The sequence below is a fragment of the Drosophila navojoa genome, chromosome 5 (genome assembly GCF_054131105.1).
Source record: "Drosophila navojoa isolate 15081-1374.11 chromosome 5, UAZ_NAV_1.0, whole genome shotgun sequence".
NCBI lineage: Eukaryota > Metazoa > Arthropoda > Insecta > Diptera > Drosophilidae > Drosophila > Drosophila navojoa.
The window spans coordinates 2,670,007-2,692,900 of record NC_142893.1 but is presented as its reverse complement, the minus strand read 5'-3'; the positions used below and the strand labels follow the sequence as shown (position 1 = coordinate 2,692,900).

At 37.9% G+C, this 22,894-nt stretch overlaps 1 protein-coding gene across 26 annotated transcripts in view; it reads right to left on the bottom strand.

Annotated features, from left to right (window-relative positions):
• Window positions 1–22,894, bottom strand: part of Trpm (transient receptor potential cation channel, subfamily M) — a 76,772-nt gene that overhangs the window by 16,921 nt on the left and 36,957 nt on the right. For 5 of the 26 annotated variants that reach the window (XM_089262581.1, XM_089262579.1, XM_089262580.1 and 2 more), the window contains 17 exons: window positions 22,367–22,423; window positions 17,189–17,271; window positions 14,672–14,834; window positions 13,636–13,776; window positions 13,403–13,475; window positions 11,973–12,132; window positions 11,632–11,768; window positions 10,461–10,617; window positions 9,676–9,823; window positions 7,842–8,028; window positions 7,561–7,717; window positions 7,312–7,413; window positions 1,848–2,040; window positions 1,558–1,747; window positions 1,165–1,376; window positions 901–1,053; window positions 452–526 (listed from right to left, as the gene is read on the bottom strand). In XM_089262581.1, coding sequence (XP_089118707.1) covers window positions 452–526; window positions 901–1,053; window positions 1,165–1,376; window positions 1,558–1,747; window positions 1,848–2,040; window positions 7,312–7,413; window positions 7,561–7,717; window positions 7,842–8,028; window positions 9,676–9,823; window positions 10,461–10,617; window positions 11,632–11,768; window positions 11,973–12,132; window positions 13,403–13,475; window positions 13,636–13,776; window positions 14,672–14,834; window positions 17,189–17,271; window positions 22,367–22,423 — 2,388 coding nt within the window. Of the gene's footprint in view, window positions 1–451; window positions 527–900; window positions 1,054–1,164; window positions 1,377–1,557; window positions 1,748–1,847; window positions 2,041–7,311; window positions 7,414–7,560; window positions 7,718–7,841; window positions 8,029–9,675; window positions 9,824–10,460; window positions 10,618–11,631; window positions 11,769–11,972; window positions 12,133–13,402; window positions 13,476–13,635; window positions 13,777–14,671; window positions 14,835–17,188; window positions 17,272–19,018; window positions 19,506–22,366; window positions 22,424–22,894 lie in introns of those variants that run through there. The other 21 variants (XM_089262583.1, XM_089262584.1, XM_089262582.1 and 18 more) reach the window with 14 other exon arrangements.

The window sequence follows — 22,894 nt, the reverse complement described above, 5'->3', positions numbered from 1 at the left end:
CGAGCGATTTACAAGGCTTGACTAAAAATAGCCCACCAGTTGTTGGCTTCAGTTTGGCTGGGCGAAGAAATCAATAAAAATCAACTAAACACATAATGCGTTACAAATTAGATGCCATAAATTTAGGTAATGTATGAGTATACAGTTAATATAGACAGAATACAAAGAATACACAATACACAAAGAGAAACATAGACAGAGAGAGAGAGAGAGAGCGAGAGAGAGAGAGAAAAAGAGAGACACAGAGTTGGAGTAAGACAGACCGACAGACAGTTCGACAGCAAATACATAAAATAACAAATACGTTCAGAAACATATACAATATATATATAGTAGGTATAGATAAATAGACACAGAGTCTAGGAACAGGAAATGCTTGAAATAATGTTGTTGGTATTTTTAATGTATTTGATTTATTTCTTTGGATTTTGTATCCGTTGATTTTTACTACCTTGTCGCGATTATTACTGCCCGCGCCCATCCTATATCTCAAGGAAATGGATCTTTTGGCTTTTAAAAGGGCATTCTAAAACAAATAGAGCGGGTAGATGGCATTTGGTAGGGTATATGATAGCACGATATACAATATAGTTAAGGTATATAATTATATTTATATATATATATATGTGATAAATATATATATGTATATGTTAATATAGATTATTAGGTATTCAGTATATAGCTTAGCTGAAAATTGAATAAATATATTTCAAAGAGCTGGCACGCACAAAAAAAAAAAAAAAACAATAATACGAACAAAATAACCAAAAAACGAAAACAAAATTTGAACGAAACACTGGTTAAGTAAATTATATTATATCATAAATATTAAATTTATATTTAAAGGATAGCAGCATCAGTTCAGAGCAGACAGTAAAGCCTGGCTAGTGTTCAACTCACCTCAGCGTCTGGTTGCGAACGATCGGAATCATCATTGTCCAAATTCTGATTCTCCAGATGCTCCTCCTCGGTCTGTGGCATTTGCTGCAACTCCTCCTTGGACTTGAAGTCCAATTGCCTGATGTAGAAGGGCATGATCAAGCCTAGAATGACCTGGTTGCAAAAGAAAATAAATTTAATTTATAATAAAAAACATAATCATATTTTTAAATTTAAAATTTAATAAAATGAATATCATTAAACTCTATATTTCATACACCTCACCTTGAAATTTGTATTCTTTCGCGTACGCAATCCGCCCATCCAGAGATCCGCCAGAATCACCTGGCTGCAGGGATGGGCGAGCAGAGCGCGATGATTGGCAGCGACGGCGAGCGAGAGGCAGCTCTGATTGGACCACGAGTGCAGCTCGCATGTGAGCAATCGCTGCGCCTTCTCCGCATCCTGGCGATAGCTAAAGTCCAACAGTTTGTTGCCTAACAGTACAGAGAATCACAAATATAGCAAATGTCAATTAGTTGACCGCACAGGTCAGGTGCGTTAATTAGAGGCGCTGCGCGATTGGCTGTCGCTCACACTCGCGACTCACGCATTGCGGTTGAGAGAGAGAGAGAGTTAATTAACTCAAGCGTTTGACCACCGTCAACCATGACATACCTTTGCTCTCAAACTCTTTGGCATAGGAGCGCAGCTCCTCGTAGATTTCCGTATCCAAATCATCCTCGGCTGCCTCATGAGCCATGGCCTTGTACAGTTTGCAGGCGACCAGCGACTTGGCCAGCGCCTCCTCGCCGTGGGTCCACATAAGCAAAGCCATTTGCTGACGCTTCGTGAGCACGGCCCAAATCTAGATAGGGAAGGGCAGAGAGATAGCGAGGGAATGCGAAATAAATTGAGGCATAATGGAGTCCAACAGGGGCAATTGTTTAGAAATTACGTATACGCACCAGCAGCTCGTTGAATGGAAACTCGAAGAGTGCCATCTCGGTGGTAAATGGCAGCAGTCCTGTGACGAGGCTCAGCGAATTGGCCCCCGCATAGCGCTGATATTGATATGTCGAGGACTTGCGGCAGGCATTTGCATAGCTGTTCATCACCTTTGCATAGATGGGCCGAAATTTGCGACGCGTATAATACGAGCTGTAATGAATACGAACACACACACACACACACACACACAATATAAATAGCCAGTCGAATAAAATTTGGTTTGTTCTTCAAGTCGAGTCATTTCTCAACCAAAAATTTGCATTTAGGCAAAATTTATTTAACAGAGGGAGAGAGAGAGGGGGCGAGAGAGGGGGAGAGAGAGAGTGGACCAAGTAATAATAATAGCCGTAGAAAAAGTGTCTGTGCTTTTTTTTACATTTCTTTTTTTTCCCCATTTTATTATTCTTTATTATTTGCTAAGCTCTGCCCGCACTGCCATTGCGTTTAGCATTCCCTTTGTCAACAATTGGATTGGGGCGCAGCTCGGCGTTTATCCCTTTGTAAAACTCTGTATCTGTTCCCCTCTGCCTGCCATCTGCTTAAGTGATTTATATTCTGACCCCAAAATAGGGAGGAAAAATATACAAAAATTGTAGTAATTGCGTTTGTTTTTCAATTGAAAACTTATAAATATGTAAAAGCTTTTGATGTATCTGTATCTGTATATGTGTATCTGTATCTGTATCTGTATCTGTATCTGTATCTGTATCTGTATCTGTATCTGTATCTGTATCTGTATCTGTATCTGTATCTGTATCTGTATCTGTATCTGTATCTGTATCTGTATCTGTATCTGTATCTGTATCTGTATATGTATCTTTATCTGTATCTTTATCTGTATCTGTATCTGTATCTGTATTTCTGTATCTGTATCTGTATCTGTATCTGTATCTGTATCTGTATCTGTATCTGTATCTGTATCTGTATCTGTATCTGTATCTGTATCTGTATCTGTATCTGTATCTGTATCTGTATCTGTATCTGTATCTGTATCTGTATCTGTATCTGTATCTGTATCTGTATCTGTATCTGTATCTGTATCTGTATCTGTATCTGTATCTGTATCTGTATCTGTATCTGTATCTGTATCTGTATCTGTATCTGTATCTGTATCTGTATCTGTATCTGTATCTGTATCTGTATCTGTATCTGTATCTGTATCTGTATCTGTATCTGTATCTGTATCTGTATCTGTATCTGTATCTGTATCTGTATCTGTATCTGTATCTGTATCTGTATCTGTATCTGTATCTGTATCTGTATCTGTATCTGTATCTGTATCTGTATCTGTATCTGTATCTGTATCTGTATCTGTATCTGTATCTGTATCTGTATCTGTATCTGTATCTGTATCTGTATCTGTATCTGTATCTGTATCTGTATCTGTATCTGTATCTGTATCTGTATCTGTATCTGTATCTGTATCTGTATCTGTATCTGTATCTGTATCTGTATCTGTATCTGTATCTGTATCTGTATCTGTATCTGTATCTGTATCTGTATCTGTATCTGTATGTGTATATAGCATCCATAGAGATATCTTTATTAGAGTTCCTTAACCTAAATGAGATAATTATAAGCTCACGCTATGACGCACGCGACCTTTTAGGGCGCTTTTTAAAAGGAAGTGCAAAGTAAACTCATGCTTACAAATTTATTTGACTTGTTTTGTTTTATTCAACATTATTCGCAGGGGCTCGCGAAGCAGCTGCTGTTGCTCACTTTTACGGGCAAACAATTAAAGGCAGCAAAATAAAGTAAAAATGCAGCCATAAATAATTTATGGCACATAAACGCACGACAATTGGAAAATCAATTCAAATTTTATGGTAAGCGAATCAAAAACTCGGACGAGTTTAATTACTCACGGATTGGCAGGCCAGGTCTTTAGGCCTGACGATTGCTTAACTGGCTGTCAGCCTGCTATCCTGCTGGCATGCCTGCCTGTCTGCCTGTTGCTCATTCAAATGTCTAGACGCTGCTGAATGGAATGGCAAACAGATACAAATAGACAACCACAGACACAAGCACACACACACACGCAGACACACACACACACAGTGAGCCTATGAAGTTCACGCCCTAAAGGTATTTGGCAAGCCAAGCGAGAAAAGGCCAAAAACAAGAAGCGAACCGTAATTTAATCAAAACAACAGTTTCGATGCCAGTTACAGTTTACAGTTTTCGGCTTTCAGCTTGCCGTCGAGCTCTGCTCCATAGAGCGAATAGCATTTAGATGGGCATTTGTCAGATAACTTGTGACCTTTGATTGAAGCACAAAGGAACCAAAGCAAGGGGACGACAATAGGCGAGCGCAAGAGGCTAGTGTTAAATTAAGTAGTTTATCTAGCTGAACGACATCAATGAGCCAATGCCCAAAAGCCATTGCCAATAAACAGGCTGCACAAGAATGTGCCAAAAGCACAAAATTTGTTTTCTTTTACTTAAAGCTGCAAATAAAATTGATGTTACTTTGTTTTTGGTTTTTGTTTCAATAAAACTTCATAAACAGTGCTGAACCCTTAATTTTGCCCTTGCCCTTGCCCTTGTTCCATTTGGCGAGCAGCGCTCAAGTTTTCGCTTCTTACAATGCGTTTTTTGGCTTTTAATTAAATTACTTGATTGATACATTTGCCATGATGCTGCCGTCTCCATTGAGACCACAAACATTTCACAGTGAGTAGAGGAAAAACCAGGCAACTAAATGGCAATAAACGACCAATGAATACCCTTTACTAATTTTACTTACGATAGGGTTGTTCTAAATTAACTAATTTATTGTCGACTTTACCACTTCTACAGTCATTTTTGTTCTTTGTATACCCTGTAAACTTCAGTATATTCAAGTATAGTCACAGCTACACTCTTTTAAAGCATTCAACCCTCCTCTCTAGGCAAACCACGGAGCCTATTTATAATGCCCAGCATGTCCAGTGCGTAAAGGTAAAGGTTTTGTATATTTTATTAAATTCCCGCACACAAAGCGACCCCAAAAGCCGCGTTAACTAAATTTAAGCCGCTGCGTTTTTTGCCTCGCTGGCCAAAAATGTTAATGCCGCATAATTATAGACGCCTTTTGGCGTCTGCTTTCGCTCTGCCCTGTGACTTTTTGGGCTCGTTTTTTCTCTCGCTCTTTGCCTTTCCACACGCTGCAAAACAAAGTTATTACATTTTCATAAACAAATTTTTGGCAAAGCGGAGGCGACGTTGACGCCGGCGTTGCGGCTCATCAAATTTAATCCGGCAACAAGTTAAAGGCGTCGGCCCATGACACGGACCATGCTCGCGGAGGTGAGGCACTCGCAGCCATCTTTATGGGGCGCTTGGGTCAAAGTTAAAAACACAGACATAAACCGAAAGCGCTGCAGTGATAAACTAATTTGTTTGGGTCCACCCTGAGGCCCACTCACGTGCGGCCGCCCACTGTCCATTTGGCTGCCCTTAGCTTTTAATTGGCACGCGTTTTATATGCCAAAAGACGATCATTATAACTTAGGCATTAAGTTTGTCACGACCTTTTTCCCCCAAATTTACGACAGCTGCCTTTTGTAGTGCCATTTCCCCCCCAAAAAATTTCAGTTGCTCGAACATTAAACTTTCCTTCTGCTCTTCTGTTTGTTGGGGCACAATTACTCAAACGGTTCGATTTGATGGGCTCTAACTCTTCGCTGCGAATGAGAGTAATCAAATATCAAGGCGACCATATATATACCCTGCTCGATTTTGATAGGAAAATTCCTAGAAGTAACTGAAACCAAATATGTGGGAGAGTTTTAAATGCACATAAAATACAATATGCCCTATTTCAATAAGATTATAGGATATGTAAGGGCACTAGGAATGTTTCGAAAGGCTAATAACTTAACTTAAGCATAGTAGAGCTCATAAAATTGCCTTTAACGCATATGATCTGTATATACCCGAATTTGTATTATTGACAGGGTATTTAAAATGCACTGAACAGTGGCGTGGATATCCATTATATGTCAACAAATCAGTCTAACAAACATCCCATCACAATAAAATGGACACGCGGTGAATCAGCGTATACACCTTAGCCTTTTCACTTAACTGACAGGGTATTGAGAACTGAGTTTACATCTGATACCCAGCAAACTGAAATCAAAGTCAAATTTCGTAATATACACAATAATAAAATAACATACCCGACTTCTTCTAAATTACAGGGTATTTTATATAATTCTACATAATTTTCATGTAATAAAACGTAGTCTAATATACTGCACAAGGTTTTCATTGTAAATTACAATGCATATACCCGCTGGGTCATAATTTACAGGGTATTTAACACCAGCATATGCAATTTAAAGGGAATAAAACTTATTTAGCATAGAGTATGCTCACTGAGATGGAATTTACAGGGTATTTAGGAAGCGAGCAAACCCTATTTCAGCATAAAAAAACCTAAGCTCATCACATTTCGTATCATCCTTTTTATACCCTGAACCCATTGAAAATGGGAAATCAGGGTATAATGGTTTTGTTAAAAGTATGTAACAGGCAGAAGGAGGCGTGGCAGACCCCACAAAGTATATATATTCTTGATCAGGGCGACAAGCTGAGTCGATTTGGCCCTGTCCGTCTGTCTGTCCGTCCGTCCGTCCGTCCGTCCGTCCGTCCGTCCGTCCGTATGTATGAACGCGTCGATTTCAGAAGATATAAGAGCTAGAGACTTCAACTTTTTTTTAAAATGTCCGTATATATCACGCGGATATCGAGTTTATCACTAAAAAACGATAACTCATTCCGATACTTTTTTATCGATAAAAACCCTTATCGACGATCACTTAAAGAATTATATCTCCTACATCTTTCAAGCTAGAGTCTCCAAATCTAAAATGTATATAAAGATGTATTTTATACAATTTCGGTTTTTGTTAAAATTTACCCCCCACCCCTAAATCCACCCCCTCACCCTCATCTTTGTAAAAGTCGTATATCAAATACTAGAGACTTGTGATTCGGTATACACATACATTTTAACATTATGATTACGTTCTGAAAGTTTCATTACGATCGTACGTCTAGAAATTAAATTATTCAACAAATAAGTTGTCATTATATTGCCACACAGCAGCGCAACCCAAGCGCAATCGCCTGTATATGTGAGTGTGTGTTTATGCGTGTGTTTGTTTGTATGCGTGTGTGTGCGTGTGTTTGTTTGTATGCGTGTGTGTGTGTGTGTGTGTGTGTGTGTGTGTGTGTGTGTGTGTGTTTGCTAATTATTATTGAAATATCAGTTGCTTGTAGGGTTCAGGGGATCTCGTAGTCGAGCTGTCTCGACTAGAGCTTTCTTACTTGTTTGAAATGGAAATTTGGCAGGGTATTAAAAGGTTTTGCACACACGTGAGCTGCAGGCACACGATGCCTGCATACGCCACGCAGTCCGCGCTCACTCACCGATAGGCGCCGCCCATTAGTTTATTGATGACAAGGCCAATGTCGTGGAGCGTGTAAATGTAGCCTTTGGGTATATGCGGGCGCACATCGCGCAATATGTAGCTGCAATTGAGAACGAAATAAAAAAGGTGAAGCGAATGAAAATAGAGAAGGAAACGACAAAAATTTATTCGCTGCATGAGAATATATACATATTCATAGGCCATGGGCAAGTGAATGAGAATGAGAAAAGAGAAGGAGACAACTTACCCCAGGGTATTGGCCGGACCGTGTTTTGTGTTGTAGAGCTCCTCGAGTCGGGGTATTGTTAAAAATTTCTTCATCGAGACCCCATTTTCCAAAAGTAATTTGACAAAATCGATTCTATCGTGTTCGAGTGCCTGCATCATGGCCTCATCCAAGGCGCCTAAGGATATATATAATACGGAATTATGCAGAGATTGAATACATATTAGACATATTGAAGAGTATATATACATGTACATGTATATGTATGTATATCTGTTTGTATATCTAATGTATTTCAGTACCATTGGGCCACTCCTGTCCATAGACAAATATCTCACTGCGCGCTATGTCCACACGATTCCATGTCAATGCAAGACTCAATTGCTCTGGGGGACTGAGATGCTGCGATTTGAATAGAGCTGTTAGAATGGTCTGATCCAGCTCCTGCGCCTCGCCCTCTGGCTTTTCCTGTATGCGAAAGACCGTAATCTGAAAAGAGACGGAACAAGAGAGAGAGCGAGCGAGAAAGAGAGAATGAGAGACACGAAATAAAGCCTTAAGTAATGCCTAATGCAAAAACCGCTAAACAAAAGTAATGTTTGTCTAGCAGGGCGGAACGGGGCGGGGCGCAGAGCAGGCGAACGCAGAGCCAAGCTAGAAGAGGTCTGCCCTATTTGAAAACCAATTAAAATCTTAATAACAACCACAGCGAGATTCATCAAAATTCATCAGAAACTGGAGCAAATTCTATTTGTGGCATGCAAAAATGTTCGTAGCTGATTTAAAATTCATTAAACGTTCAATTGAATCTTGCGCTAGGCTCATCATTATATTGCAGCACCTAATTCATGCTTAACTGTTGCCTAATTAAATATTTAAATCTCCAAAAGCGTCACAGACTTAAGTGCATTTAAGAACTGCTACAAACACAAACACACACACACACATAGACACAAATATAGCAGACTCCAGGTGAAATGAGTTTTCTCCACCATCTTTGATGCCCTTTTAATTGCTCAAAGCGAAAGCCTTTCGCCTGGTCATTAATCATTTATACTTTAAACTAAAAAAAAAAAAAAAAACTTTCTTTAATACAGCCGAGTTGATAGCGCCTCAGTGCGCCCCATCATCTGGAAAAAGTGCTGAGCCAATGCCACCTGGCGACTTTTAAATATGTATAAAACACATTTTACGATTCGCTTTTATGTCCTTACGCAAATTTTTTTCTGCTTTTTGTGGCTAAACAGTTTAATATAATTTTAGCCACAAAAGGCATTGAAATATTGCGTTGCCAAGGATATTAGCCAAACATATACATATGTATATGATATGATATACATATGTATATAGCTTACAAGCTGAGTAAGATGGGAGTAAACAAAAGGTAATATAATAGGAGAATATAAATATAAAGGAGAGACGTATGCTAGCATCGTACAACACCTATAAAGTATGGGCGTGTTTATGGGCTTAGATATGTAAAATACTTGAATGCTGTGATTTTTGTTGAGAATTTAAAATAATAAATTAATTTGTGTAATTATGCCTAGAATTCAAGGAGTCCGATTAAACAGTTAAATAATGCAGGCTGTCGAAAGGCATTTGCTAAGCACACGAAAATTAAGCTAGAAGCACAAAAATCTATAGGGATTTTGACGTGAACTAGCACAATGAACTACGGGCAAGGGTTGGCGCGCTTTGCACCATAACTAAACAGCAAAAGTCACATTAATCAATGCATATTGAGAGGGTGTAAATGCTTGTCCCATAGGAACTCAACATAAACACAGAAAATCTATATGATACGATATTTAAGACCCTATCTATTGAATGCATGTGAAATAAATTTATAAGGAACTGTAATGTTATGTTTGTTATATAATTATAAGATAATCATCTAATATACTGAGTTCTTTTATTGCTAATATAAACATATAATTGCATTTAATAAAATCTAAATTCTATACGCTCTCAGGCAATCTTAAAGTTCATCAACTCAAGATATACTAGGCTACCAAACAAGCATCTCTGCTACACCACCTTGCCGTATCCAGCCTCTCCTATTACAGGGCATCTTGACATTTCACAAAAATTATTCTCAAAACCACCCACTCAATGGCAGACAGAAGCACTTACCAAATTCTTATTGCGCGTGCACTGCAGCAGCTCCTGGTAGAGTTTCTCCGCCTGATCCAGGCCCACTTCAAAGGTTTTCTGTATGGTTCCGATGAGATAATCACGCATAGATTCCAGCACGGGCTGCTCCTCGCCATCCGATGCGTACCTATAACAAATTTATGTACAGAAGTTCAAGTCGAAGTTAGAAGCAACTCTGGCGTCTAATTAAACACATTAAATTAAATGAAGCTGACGAGCGGTGGCAGGGGGATGGCAGCAAATTGTTAGGTAAATAACGGAAGAGCAGCAACAGAAAACAGACTGACAAAAAGTTTTTGTTGAAACCAATTGGGCTACGGCCAGGCGGCGTATGCGTAATGTTGCGGGCCATGCGGCGTATGCGTAATATTGTGGCCTACACTTTGTCAGTGGGACCCGAATTTAAATAATTTGCCCAAAATGTCGTGTACTTAATGAACGTGAAGTTGCCCCGCCCCGCCTTAAGCAGTCAGACAGACACTAATAACAATATCAGACAGAAAAGGCAACAGCAGCAGGGGCAGGGGCAGGAGCAGGGGCAGCCGCAAATTAAATAAGAAAACGGGCAACAGTGGAAGGAAGTCGGTAGGACAGACGGCGGGCTCAACCTGCATGAGAACGCGCGTAACTAATTAAATTTCAACTAACTGCTGTTGCCTCATTAATTGCCTAGCTCACAATCAGTCGGAAGGCATAAAAATAAGGAAAAGAAGAAGAGATATATGTGTGTGCGTATAAATAAATAACAATCCGTTTAAACTCACTTGTGCACAAAGGCCAACAAATCGGCGGCACGGCCGGAACCATCGCAAACAACAACAGGAACTGGAGGCGAATCCGTCACGTATTCGAGGACAGCACGTATTGTGTTCGTTCCGCCCTCAATCACCAGACAGACAACCGGCGTACTGGAATGTGTGACTGCAAGGGGCATAAATAAATTATGTTAAAGATATATATATATATAGATGAATATAGGTATATAGATATAATGTAGCTAACAAAGGTGCGAGTCAATGATATAACTCAGCTGAGCTCAGCTCAGCTTGCGGCTGTCTGCTAACTCAACCTAACCTCAGCATGATTTATGCAATACAATTGTCCACTCTTCAATCGCAAGCTTTTTATATAAGGCACTCATAATAATAATCATAATAATAAAAGAAAGCAGCAACAACAACAACAACAACAACATCATCATCATAATAATCATCCATAGGCCACAGAGGAGAACAGCTCCACTACACATTCGTAATTTCATACTTACGTTTTGCACAGAGCTTCAATGAACGAACGACTGTTCCACGAGCTGAACGAATACATACATATATACATATATAGTAGAAATGAAACTTTTAACCTTAGGAGATGACACGAGCCTAAAGTTGAGTTAGTTGTGGAACTTTGCCTCTTCTATTTCCTTTTTACTATGCTTTGCTTTACTCTATATCTGATCAAATGAGATTCTGAGTTGAAATATACATTTAATCAGCTAAACTTGAAGTATATTAAAGCAATGTCATCTTATATAAGAAAACCCTTACAGTTTACGGCTATTTCTGTCTCTTTGTTTCCACATAAACCTCACTCTTCATAACACTCAACTCACTCAAGTTTACTCTGTACTCAATCTATTTACCACCATCCAGATTAATCCTATGCTTTCAACTCTTATATTTGCACACATCCAAGTCCGATTTAGGAGCCGTGCGACTGTGTGCAATTTCTCTGCACAAGGAATGCAAACTGAACTCTGTACAATGCGCCTCAGGCAGCTTTTGTACGACTTCTGCCTCAAAGCGTATTAATCTTTGCCACAATTTCTAAAGTTTCCTCCTCTTCGAGTGCTGAGTGCCTGCCTGCTTGCCACAAGTGCAAAGCCAACTAAAACTGATTGCATATGTCCGCCTTGCGGATCTTTCATTGGTAACTTACATGGATGCAGCTTTAAATTCGAAATGAATTTCTCCAGTTTGCGACGCAGAATCAATTCGGCTCCGTATTTGGCCATGGTGCCATTGTCCACGAGCAGGAAATACGCATGTCGATTGTTCAGCACAGCCAATTTTGATCTGCCAGCGGAACAAAAGCCAATCAAACAAAAAATATATCAAGTAAAGTTTATATGTAAAGTGTCAGCTGAGTTCAGCCTGGCAACAGGTGCCACAAATTGCCAGCTGAACAGCTTTAAGAGGACTTGTGATGTGGCCCCATCGAATATGCAGTGAATTGGGGGCTGAGCTGTATTTTTCTTGGTCTTTTTATTCAGAACCCACCTTGGCGAGCTGATGCTGTGGCAGGGCACCTCACGATTGTGACCCAACAGCTCATGATTGCGCTCCACAATGCCCCAGGGCGCAATGCCGATGCTGACCACGCGTCCTGTCCTCTGCTGCCCCTCCAGCAGCAAAGCGTCGCCCACTTGCTTAGTGACGCCTGGAAAACAATGGGAAAACGAAAAAGAACATTTAAGAACATTTCGTATCGAGTACAGCCGACTGTTTGATACTTGTTGAGAGATTAGATTCGGAAAATTAATAGAGAAGGGTCTATAAAAATATGTATCTTTGCTTGATCAATCTATAGAGATTGACAGTAATTAAAAGTATTACTTATAGATATTTTTAATTGTAGATTCGAGTCGTTTATTTTTCAAAATATAGAAAGTCATTCTCGATTCATCATATCCCAATGGGAGTAATAAATATTTTATCAGACAAGACAGAAACATAAACATTCCCTCCATCATATCTGCAATAACTAGGAAATGCTTTACATTCGTTGAGTGACAGACTTATAGCACTTATATACCCTCTTCTCAGCTTGAACTGGTATATGTGAGCAACAGCAACAATGTCAGAAATGAATAAGTTTCTGCGTTACTTTTTGTGTTTTATTTTGCTTATTTATTTTATTTTATTTTATTATTTTTTCTTGAAGCCCAAGTGCCTTGACTTTGACTTTCACTATATATATGTATGTATATATATTTTTTTTTGCTATTGGTTTGAGTTCATAGCAGAGCAGCGTGTCTAAAATTTAATAACAGCTGCAGCATCAGAAGAGATAGCTGACAAAAAAGGACTATAAAATAAAAGTTGAAGCGAAGAGCGAAGTGCAGATACGCTGAAAGAAAGAACTAAACTGTACTAAAGTAAACTCAGAATATCCTATTGAGAAACTAAGCATAAATTCTGCATTAAAATAAAGAGAATATATATAGAACGTTTCCAGAAAATACTTTTTATCTGTATACCATAGTATTTTTATGGAATATATAGTTTTAAAGTATATTGAATGAAAGCTGAATTTGAACTTAAAAATGATGATTAAAAATCTATGAAATAAAACTAGAATTATTTTATAGTTTTCTATCGCTGCCAAATTCTTCAACATTTCAATGTTGTCCCATTTTTTAGGGTATTTAGTGTCGCTCAGTTAATACGGAAACTGTGTGCAATCACTTGACTGCGCGATATTCGCTTGGGATTCTTATTTATTTAATTTTCAACTGAATGCCCAACTTCAGCTCGTTATTGCCGTTGCTGTAGCGGGTTTCATTATTGTCTAGTCTAGGGGTTCTTTTTTTTTTTTTTTTGTTTCTTTGGCTCGAAACTTATTTAACTTTCGTTCAAGTTGACTTTAATAGTGTGGCCATAAAACAGATGGCTGTAGTAAAAACTGAAATGGAATCCGAGTGACTCACCTGTATTGGTGCCGCCCGTGAAAATCCAAGCGCCCGTTGTTTTGGCCGCCTTTAAAAGTCCTTTGCGTATTTCCTACAAAGCGGAATTTGAAATTTGAGGAATTTCTTCTTCTACGTTTTCTTTTCTCTTTTTCTGAATCCCATTCAATTAGCGTGTGAAAGTGGACACTTGGTTTGCGTAGTTGAACGCTTTCACTTCGTCTGCTTCACCCTTCTCCCCTTTGTTTGCTTACCTTTTTGAGCTTTGCCTGCAAATCAAAGTTGGCTTTGCCGCCCTGCACGGTGATCAAAAGTTTTGGCAATTCCAGATTCCATTCCTTGGTGAATAGCTGCACCAGCAGCTCCGGTCGTGTATCGAATGACAGACGCACATACTGTAGATATATATATATAATGTAGATATATATACATATGTATTCAAGCATTCGTTGGCCAAGTTATTGGCAAAAGTTTAAGTCGCGCCTCCAGAGACACCAAGTGACTCGCAACAAATTTTCTTTCCAAGTGGCATATTGTTCAAGCCACGTGATATGAAAAGCCACTCAAACAGCCAGCTCAAGTTGGATGGCCAGGGATCTATTCTTTCAGAATAATATTCTAGTTGGGTAGTTTTGACTAATTAAATCACTTAAGATTGACATCAAATAATTCTATAGGCTAAGCTAATAACAAATATGTATATATAATACATTTTAAACATATTATTAGTTTCAGCATTTTATGATTATATTATTGAATATGATTGATTTTTAATAATAATTTTTTTAATAATTTATTTTTAATTTTTAATGATAATTTTTTTAATAATTTTTTTTTATTATTTTTTAAATTAATTTATTTTTAACTTTTGATTCTAATTTTGTTTACATTAATATAGTAATAAATTTTATTTTATTTTTTAAAACTATATTAATATCAATTTTCATAAATTCATTGCCTCCATTATTTATTAAATTTATTAATTACTTAAGCAATTATTTTAATTTCTTTAGCTATTATATATTTATACTTATATATTATTAATTGCATTCTTAATTTTAATGATATAAAAATAATTAATTATTTAGTTTATCTACTCAAGTAGTTGAGCTAAGAGAATTTGACTTTTCCACTTGGTTAATTTTTACTTAAACTACTTATAATTACAATTTACAGATTAGTCACGCAAAATTACCCAACTAATGGATCCGAGCATAGTTCCACAACTTGAGCTGCTCTACTCTGAACTTGCCATGGCTCTAAGCAGGCTATGGGCTCCATTGAACTCACCTGCGCTTTGGTGGGGTGGGCGCCACCTTGGAACTCAATAGTGCCGTACGCATCGGTGGGCTGTGGGCGTGTGTGCTTGGTGGGCAGCCAGGTGTCGCCCGGCGAGCCGCTCTCGATGCCGGCAATCGTCTGATGCGTAATCTGTGCCTGGCCGCAGCAGCATCTGTCAAACGCAAAAGAGTTGTTAAGCCGCAGTTAAAGTCAACTTGCAACCGGATGTGGCACAAAGCCAAAAAGGAAACATCTCTATATGGATATAGTATATACATATATATATTTATATTGCTGGCAAATTAGTTGAGTGGGCGGATATATGCATGTATGTATGTATGTATGTGTATATCTGTTATTGTTGTACGACGTGTTGATTTATTGTCAATATATGTGTGTTGTATAAATGACACGAGGCAGCAAACGCACTCCACACTCACACACACACACACATATGCACACAAGCATGCGTGCTTCCCACGCACATTATGGCAAGCCTCACGTGTAAAATAAACCGTTATTTATGCATGTGCGGCTCTTTTGTTGGCGCTTATTCTGGGTGGTCTTGCTCCTGTTGCTGTTGCTGTTGTTGTAGCTGTTGCTTTTGCCACTGTTGTTTTTGTTGACTCATACGCAAAGCTGTCACATTTGTCTGTCTGTCGCCCCTCTCTCTCTCTCTCTCTCCCTCTCTCTGTCTGTCTTTGGCCATAACAATAGCTGTGACAGCGGCACCATGTTTGTTTGCTTGTCATTTTTTTCGGTCTTCCTTCCTACCTTTCTCCCCTCTCTCTCTCTCTCGCTCTCTCTCACTTTATCTGCTTAGCTACTCTTGGCATTTGCTCAAAAGTTTTCGCCCTGTTAAATAATAAATTTCAATTACAGCTAACTAATACAAGCCACGCATATGCATCCCTCAGTCACAATTGGCTAATGAATAAGTCAATTGCAGTACCTGGCTTAACTTTGGCTTACCTGCCGAGGATACCCTATACTGATACTGAAGTGAGGTATGCTTCACTTATTCCATATGACATTTAGGAGAAATGGCCAAGTCTTTAACATTTCTTCTTTTTCCTCTCAACCTACCTTTCCTCTCACTCCATATTGCTACATATTTCACTCTCTATCTCTCTCTCTTTCCCTCTAGACTTGTCTATCTCTTTCTTTCCCTTTATATCTTTCTCTCTCTTTCTCTCTCTATTCCTTTATATCTCTCTCTTTTTCTTTATACCTTTCTCTCTGTCTTTCTCTCTATACCTTTCTCTCTCTCTATATCTCTTTCTCTCTCTCTACCTCTCTACACCTGTCTCTCTCTCATCTTCTCTTTCAGTTTCTCTCTCTATCGATCAATCTCTCTCTCCATTTCTCTTTCTCTCTCCCTCTCTCTCTCTGTCTCCTTCTCTATGGGTCTCTCTCTCTCTCTCGTTCTCCATTATTCGTTCTCGTTCTCCATTATTCGTTCTCTCTCTCTCTCTCTCTCTATACATCCCTACTTATCACTCAATATACACGTCCTCCTTTACATAGTCCCCCCTATACCCTGTAATTACAGCTCTTCAAATTAAATAAATCTGCAAATTTATGCGTGGCACATGCAACACGTGCCACCCCACATACTATCAATCAAGCGATTTAAGACACGCAAAGCCTTGCATACTATTAAACACGCATACACTCATTCACACACACACACACTCACACACTGGCAGACAATTCACAAGCATGTGTAAATAGCGTAATTTATTTAGCCAGGACAAGAGAAGGTAAATGGCCATCTGTTTGGCAATAGATTTCAGTGGGCGGCCACCGAACAATTGTCAACACAAATTGTCAGCGCCAGCAATTGTAAATGACTGCAACAAGAACAACAACAACAACAAAGGTGTGGGAGGCAGTGGAGGCGTGACTGGCAGACTAGAGGGCATTCAGAGAGCTGCCAACTCAGGGCAGGCAGCTGATTGTGGGTTAAAAGCGCGTTGCCAAATATTTGACAAGCAGCTCAGCTGCCTGATAAGAACGTCAGTCGGGCAAAGTCATAAAGCCGTCATAAACTGTGCACACTGTACGTAACATTGAGCAAAACAAAAAACTTTCACCCAAATAAGCCGAGACGAGTCGGGCGCGGAAGAGCCAGACAGACAAGACAGGCCAGTTTATAACGCATTTATCTCAATTGGTTTAGAGGGAGACAGAGACAGAGAGAGAGAGAGAGAGCATCTTGAGAGGTTGACAGGGCGGGGATTTGGTTTAACTGCCAGCCATAATAATAAACAATGAAATGCCAACGCCAAAAATGAAACTAAATACACAAATTTGCCCAATTCATCTGCTCCTCCCTCTCTGAATTTAACCCACTTTAGATAAAGTGGGCCAAACTGTTTTTTGATACGGCAAACTGGGTCACAGCTTTCGAGCCAAATCGTGGGGGCTGGCTGTCTTAACTGCGTTAGTTGGGGCCACCGCTGCACTTCACTGGCTTAATTAGTAAATGAATCGCAATTGGATTTGCATGGCTCTGGCACTTACTTTGTATCGTCCTTTGGGCATGGTATAAACTTGATGCATTCGCGCTTCTGAAAGTTTGTCTCGATCCAACTGCGTGGCTGATGCTATATATATGCAGATATATACAGTTAATAAAATAAAATAGAAGAATATTTGTATTAGTTTATTGTCTTGAATGAAGCAAATATATTTGGAATTTTAATGGCACATTAAACATCTACAAAATATTCAAATAAAATATATATAGGGTATATTAATTTATATATATTTCATTTAAATTAGTTGATTTGTACAAATTTATGTATATAAATATATATCAAGTATATATGTATATATGTGTATTTTGTACAAACTCGAGTCTTGTTATACACCTTAAGAAAATACAACTAGAATTGTCAAGTAAATAAAAATTCATATACATGTAGAGTCTATATAGAGCTTAAATCAAAATTTCAGCTGGAAATTTTAGAAATTCTGTGGAGTTTTTCAGCTATATTGGTTTACTGCATTGTTGTTGTTATTACTTAAGAAACTAAAAATATATAAACTAAAAAGCCAATATACTCGTTTAGTTTTCCTGAATGAGTATGCAAATATATATATACAAACTAGCTAGAGAGCATGACTAATATTTATAAAAATTAAAAAAAAGGTATAATAAAAAAAAAATTAATATTTTTAGAGTTTATATAATGTAAATAAAAACAATATTTATAGACATATCGACTGTATAATACTCGTAATGATAATATAATCTTTAGTTCTACAGCATATGTTACTCCATTCAGTTATCCAATAAAATTTTATAATTTTCTTTACCTAACTTAAGATAAAAAACTTCAGAAACACTTCTAGTTTCAATAAAACAATAAGATTAATGCACTATGCAGATACACATGGCAGATATTGGCATGCTAAGTCAACTGTACAATTCGATTGGCATATCGAATCGAAACTTCACGCATTCGCAGTTAAGACAAAGCACAAGCTACAGCGAAAACCATGCAAAATTGTTGCAGAGAACAGAGAATAACAAAAAGTAAGCAAAGAAAATAAAGGAAAAGATTTCAAATGGAAAAACTTGGTAATGGATGGCAAAAACTATTCGAGAGAGACTTAAGCTCGTAGCAAATGCAACAGTTGAAAAAAAACGAAAGAAACAAACGCATGAGTACGTTGTGAGGGGCACGACTAGTTAGATACCCTGGAAAAATAATTGCTGTAATCGATGGATGCTTATCAAAATATATAAATTTTGTTGAGTTAAGAACTTGATTGATCCAGAACTTGTTACCTTCGGCATATAATTATTTTCGATATTTATTGGATTAGGTTCTTAAGTTAGAAATATTGTAGAATAAATAAAATTGATCAGATTCTGCCAAATTATAGCTATCGATATATACTAACTCTCTGAATATAATATATATATTATTATAATTCGTTGCTCGCATCATTCAATTCGATTATTCGATAGTAATCGATACTCAGTATTTACGATACGTGCACTTAAATGTATTTATTGTGATTTCCAATTAGTTATACTAAATCTCTACGAGCTACTAGCAATGTAAGAGTTATATTATATTTGTCGATATTCATCGGTCGTAGATGTGTGTATCGATTTGACAACCATTCAATTCCGATACGCACAGCACGTCTTCTCTGATCAAACCTAGCTCCAGTAATACCCTCTCTTAAGTCTTTCCCACCCGTACAGGGTATAAATCAACATTTAAAGCCTGCCATTGTTGGCTAACCAACAGCATACGACTGCGATTAGTGGAAGGGGAGTGCGGGGCGACAGATTGAGTATTCATGTTTACTATTGGCCGCTTCTATTTGAAGTACCTCCGGTATTGGTTCTGGCTGCGCTCTGAGCAAATCACGCACATTGAGTATCAAAACTTTCGACAGCGTCGATGAGACGGAGGAACGCTTACGCGGACGTTGCCGCTTGCGAATGCCACGCGGCGTGCTGGGCAGTGCATCGGCTCCATCCACGGATGGAGCTGTCGTTGGTGGGGGCGTGGCTGGGCCAACAGGCGGCGTATTGCTGAAGCGACGCACTGTGGAGAAATCGCGCGAGATGCGACGCAAATATTTGTGAGCTGCGTGCGGCGAGTCGATAACCATTTCGAATTCGAATGCACACGCGGCAAACGGGTGGGAATACTTTCGGATTGAGTTTTCTTTTAATTGGTGTTGTTGTTGTTGTTTTGCTTTTGGGTTTTCACTAATGCACGCTAATTATGCAGCGTTGCATTTGTTGCTTTCTTTATTTTGGCTGTTTGTGTGCTCGCACGCGAATCTCAACTGAAACGCACCAGCGATGCTGCTAACGGGAACAGCCAGATGATAGAGCAAGATGGGAGAAAGAGAGAGAGAAATGAGGAGAGAGAGAGAGCTGTCAACTCCTGATAAAACGCGAGTTATTTACAATGCACTATTTGCATGGCAGCGAGAGATGTTGGTGGACAGAAAGAGAGCGAGAGTGAGAGAGAGTGAGAGAGAGAGAGGGCGTGTGGTCGAGCGGGAGACAGGGCGTAGGAGCTAGATCTGAGGTTTTTTTTGTTTGTTTGAGGCGTTTACGATTGAGCGCTCAAATTAGATAAGCCTTTCTCGTTACACGGCCAAAAATAGTCAAGCAACAAGTGCGAAAACTCATAACTAGTGGAAGGGCTCAGCAGCGCCCAGCTCAACTGTTAGAGATGGCAGCGTGATTACGTGAATGGGTTATGAATCGTGTAAGGGTATTGTAGAGAAAAGTGTCTAAAATTTATGACCTAAAATGTTAGTGCAAAGTTCGCAATATTTTGCATACAGAATAGAGCTGCTAATAGCAACTATTAATTAGTTAATTAAATAACTAAAATATGAATAAAATATAATCTAATCGCTCTTCATTTCATTTATTATTATCTTGGTCCTTATCTCTTATCTGTTTTTTTTTTTTTATACCCTGAACCCATTGAAAATGGGAAATCAGGGTATAATGTTTTTGTGTAAAAGTATGTAACAGGCAGAAGGAATCATCGCAGACCCCACAAAGTATATATATTCTTGATCAGCACGATGAGCTGAGTCGATATAGCCCTGTCCGTCTGTCCGTCCGTCCGTCCGTCCGTCCGTCCGTCCGTCCGTCCGTCCGTCCGTCCGTCTGTCCGTATGAACGCCGAGATCTCAGAAGATATAAGAGCTAGAGAGCTGAAATTTTTTGTGCATACTCGTGTATACCATACGCAGTACGAGTTTGCTTTATTTTTTCGATAACTCATCCGATAACTTTTTTATCGAGAATAATCGAAAAATTGATTTTGTTTTTTGAGCCTCATTGGAGTACTATTAGACATAGAGACTTCAGATTTACTGTGTATATATATATGATGAATACAAACATTTTGTAATCAACAGATTTTGAATACCACGCCCCCTTCGCCCCCAATTTGCAAAAAACGTATTTCAAGTACTAGAGACTTGTGCTTTAGAATGTACACACATTTTGACCATATGATTACGCTCTGAAAATTTCATCAAGATTGCATGTCTACAAAAAAGTTATTCATCAAATAAATTCTCATACTATTGCCCACACTGCAGCGCAGCCCAAGCGCAGTCGCTGCTTACTGCGCAGTTAGCAAAGCGCGGGCGCGTGAGGGTGGATGCATGTGTATGTATGTGTGCGTGCATAAAAGAAGTGCAGAATGATAAGAATATCAGCTTGGAGGGTTCAGGGTATCTCCTAGTCGAGCAGTCTCGACTAGAGTCTTCTTACTTGTTTTTTATTGTTATTTTATATAATTAATTTTCTCTATCAATATGTTTGGCTAATACTTTTTGAGCTTTTTGTTAGATTTTTTAATTCATCTGTAATTTTTAATAAATATTTATCTACCAGTTAATTAGAAACTTTGCTTTGTTATTATATATTTTTATATATTTTTTTTACATATTATTACTTAATTTTTATGCCATTTTTAAATCTTCTATTTTATATATATATTTTTTTTATCAATTTCCTTCAACTTTGCAGATTTAATCAATTGCATATTAAATTCATTTTCCATTTCCTTGCCACGACACGAACTCATCTCTAGCCGCTCACGCTGTTACGCTCTGACATTTTGGCGCTGTGTAGCTGCGATGCATTCGACTGCAACAAATCAATTTGGCTTCTGAAAGTGTGTGAGTGCTTTTGCTGTGTTTGTGTGTGTGTGTGCGTGCTGGCCAGGAAGTATGCAGTTAATGCCATTACGTAGAGCAGCATCAAACTTGAATTTAAATTTCTATTTTTAGTTAACTTTACTGCGAAACCGTCTCAGAACAGAAACGAGCTAAGCTTAGTCGGGTAGAGGAGCTCTTCGGAGGGCCAAACCGAAATGCATTTAATTAAAATGAAATTATGTCGCCTTTATTGTCACTTAAGCATTTTCTGTCGGGCATAATTGATAAGGCACAGTGTGAGCCGGGCTCTAATCAAGGGCAGCAATTAATTAGGGAAATTTGGCCGAATATTGTCCAATTGCAATTTAATAGAGCGCAAATTAATTAAGTTTGCGGCCAAGCTCAAATGAGCTTAATTAAATGCACTTTAAATTCATTTTCACCTCTAATAGGCGATGGGACTAGGATGAGAATTTCATTTGACCTGTAATAATTATTTAACTTCAATGGATTTACTTCCTCAATAGAGTTTTTGTACTTAATAGTTAGTTAGAGCTTTTAAATTACTTAGAGAATAATTGAGTGTAAGAAAACTTCCAAGTACTCACATAATATTAACTAAATTCTAAGAGTTTTTCAATATGAAAACTTAATATAAGCAAAAATAGATGTAAACCATATTAGAAATTGTAAAAAAAAAAAAAACTTATAAAACTAAGTCTTACAATACCTAAAAGAAGAAGAAGACAAACACAACATCAACTACATATACAAAGAGACATATACATATATATATATAGAGCAAACATAAATAGAAATCAAAATAATATTTAAAGCAATTTGTACAAACTGAACAGACAACAGATCTGTGATTGATGGATGCGAGAAGGTACAGTGAAACATAGGCATATGTGGACAATTATAATAACAAACAAACAACAGCAAAGTGTTTAATAAAAATATAAAAAACGGAAAAAAAAGAACTGACGAAAAATCAAGATTGAAATTGAAATTGATATGTTTGATATAGCTTACCCTGGGCACAGTTATATTTATCAGACCCCAACAGATTTTTTTCAGTCCCCATGGTATCTTTAATATGTGCGTGTGTTTGTTTTTTTTTTTAATTTTTTTTATTGTTGGGACATATATACAGCAATATATATTTTTATTGTTGTATACACAAACAAAATATTGACATGTATATTTTTTTTGATTGATTGATTGATGCGTGATTGACAGGTCATGTTTGTAGTTGACGTTATTGTTGTTGTTGTTGTTGTTGTTGCAAGGTGCATGACACACACACAACAAGTTTTTGTTTTGAATAGTGTTATTTCGTGGTGAAGTAAAAGAATATGTGAAAAAAAAATATATATATATTCATAAATAATTAATATAAAAAAGTATTTTCAATATTTTTCGTGTGTGTTAAAAATTTGAAGAGAAACTCGAAAGGAAATGTACAAAATTTTTAATTGAAGCAAAGTGTATATAGAGTAGTCGTATTTCAGTGTTAAAGCAAAGAAGAGAAATATTATTGTACTTGAATTAGTCAGAGAG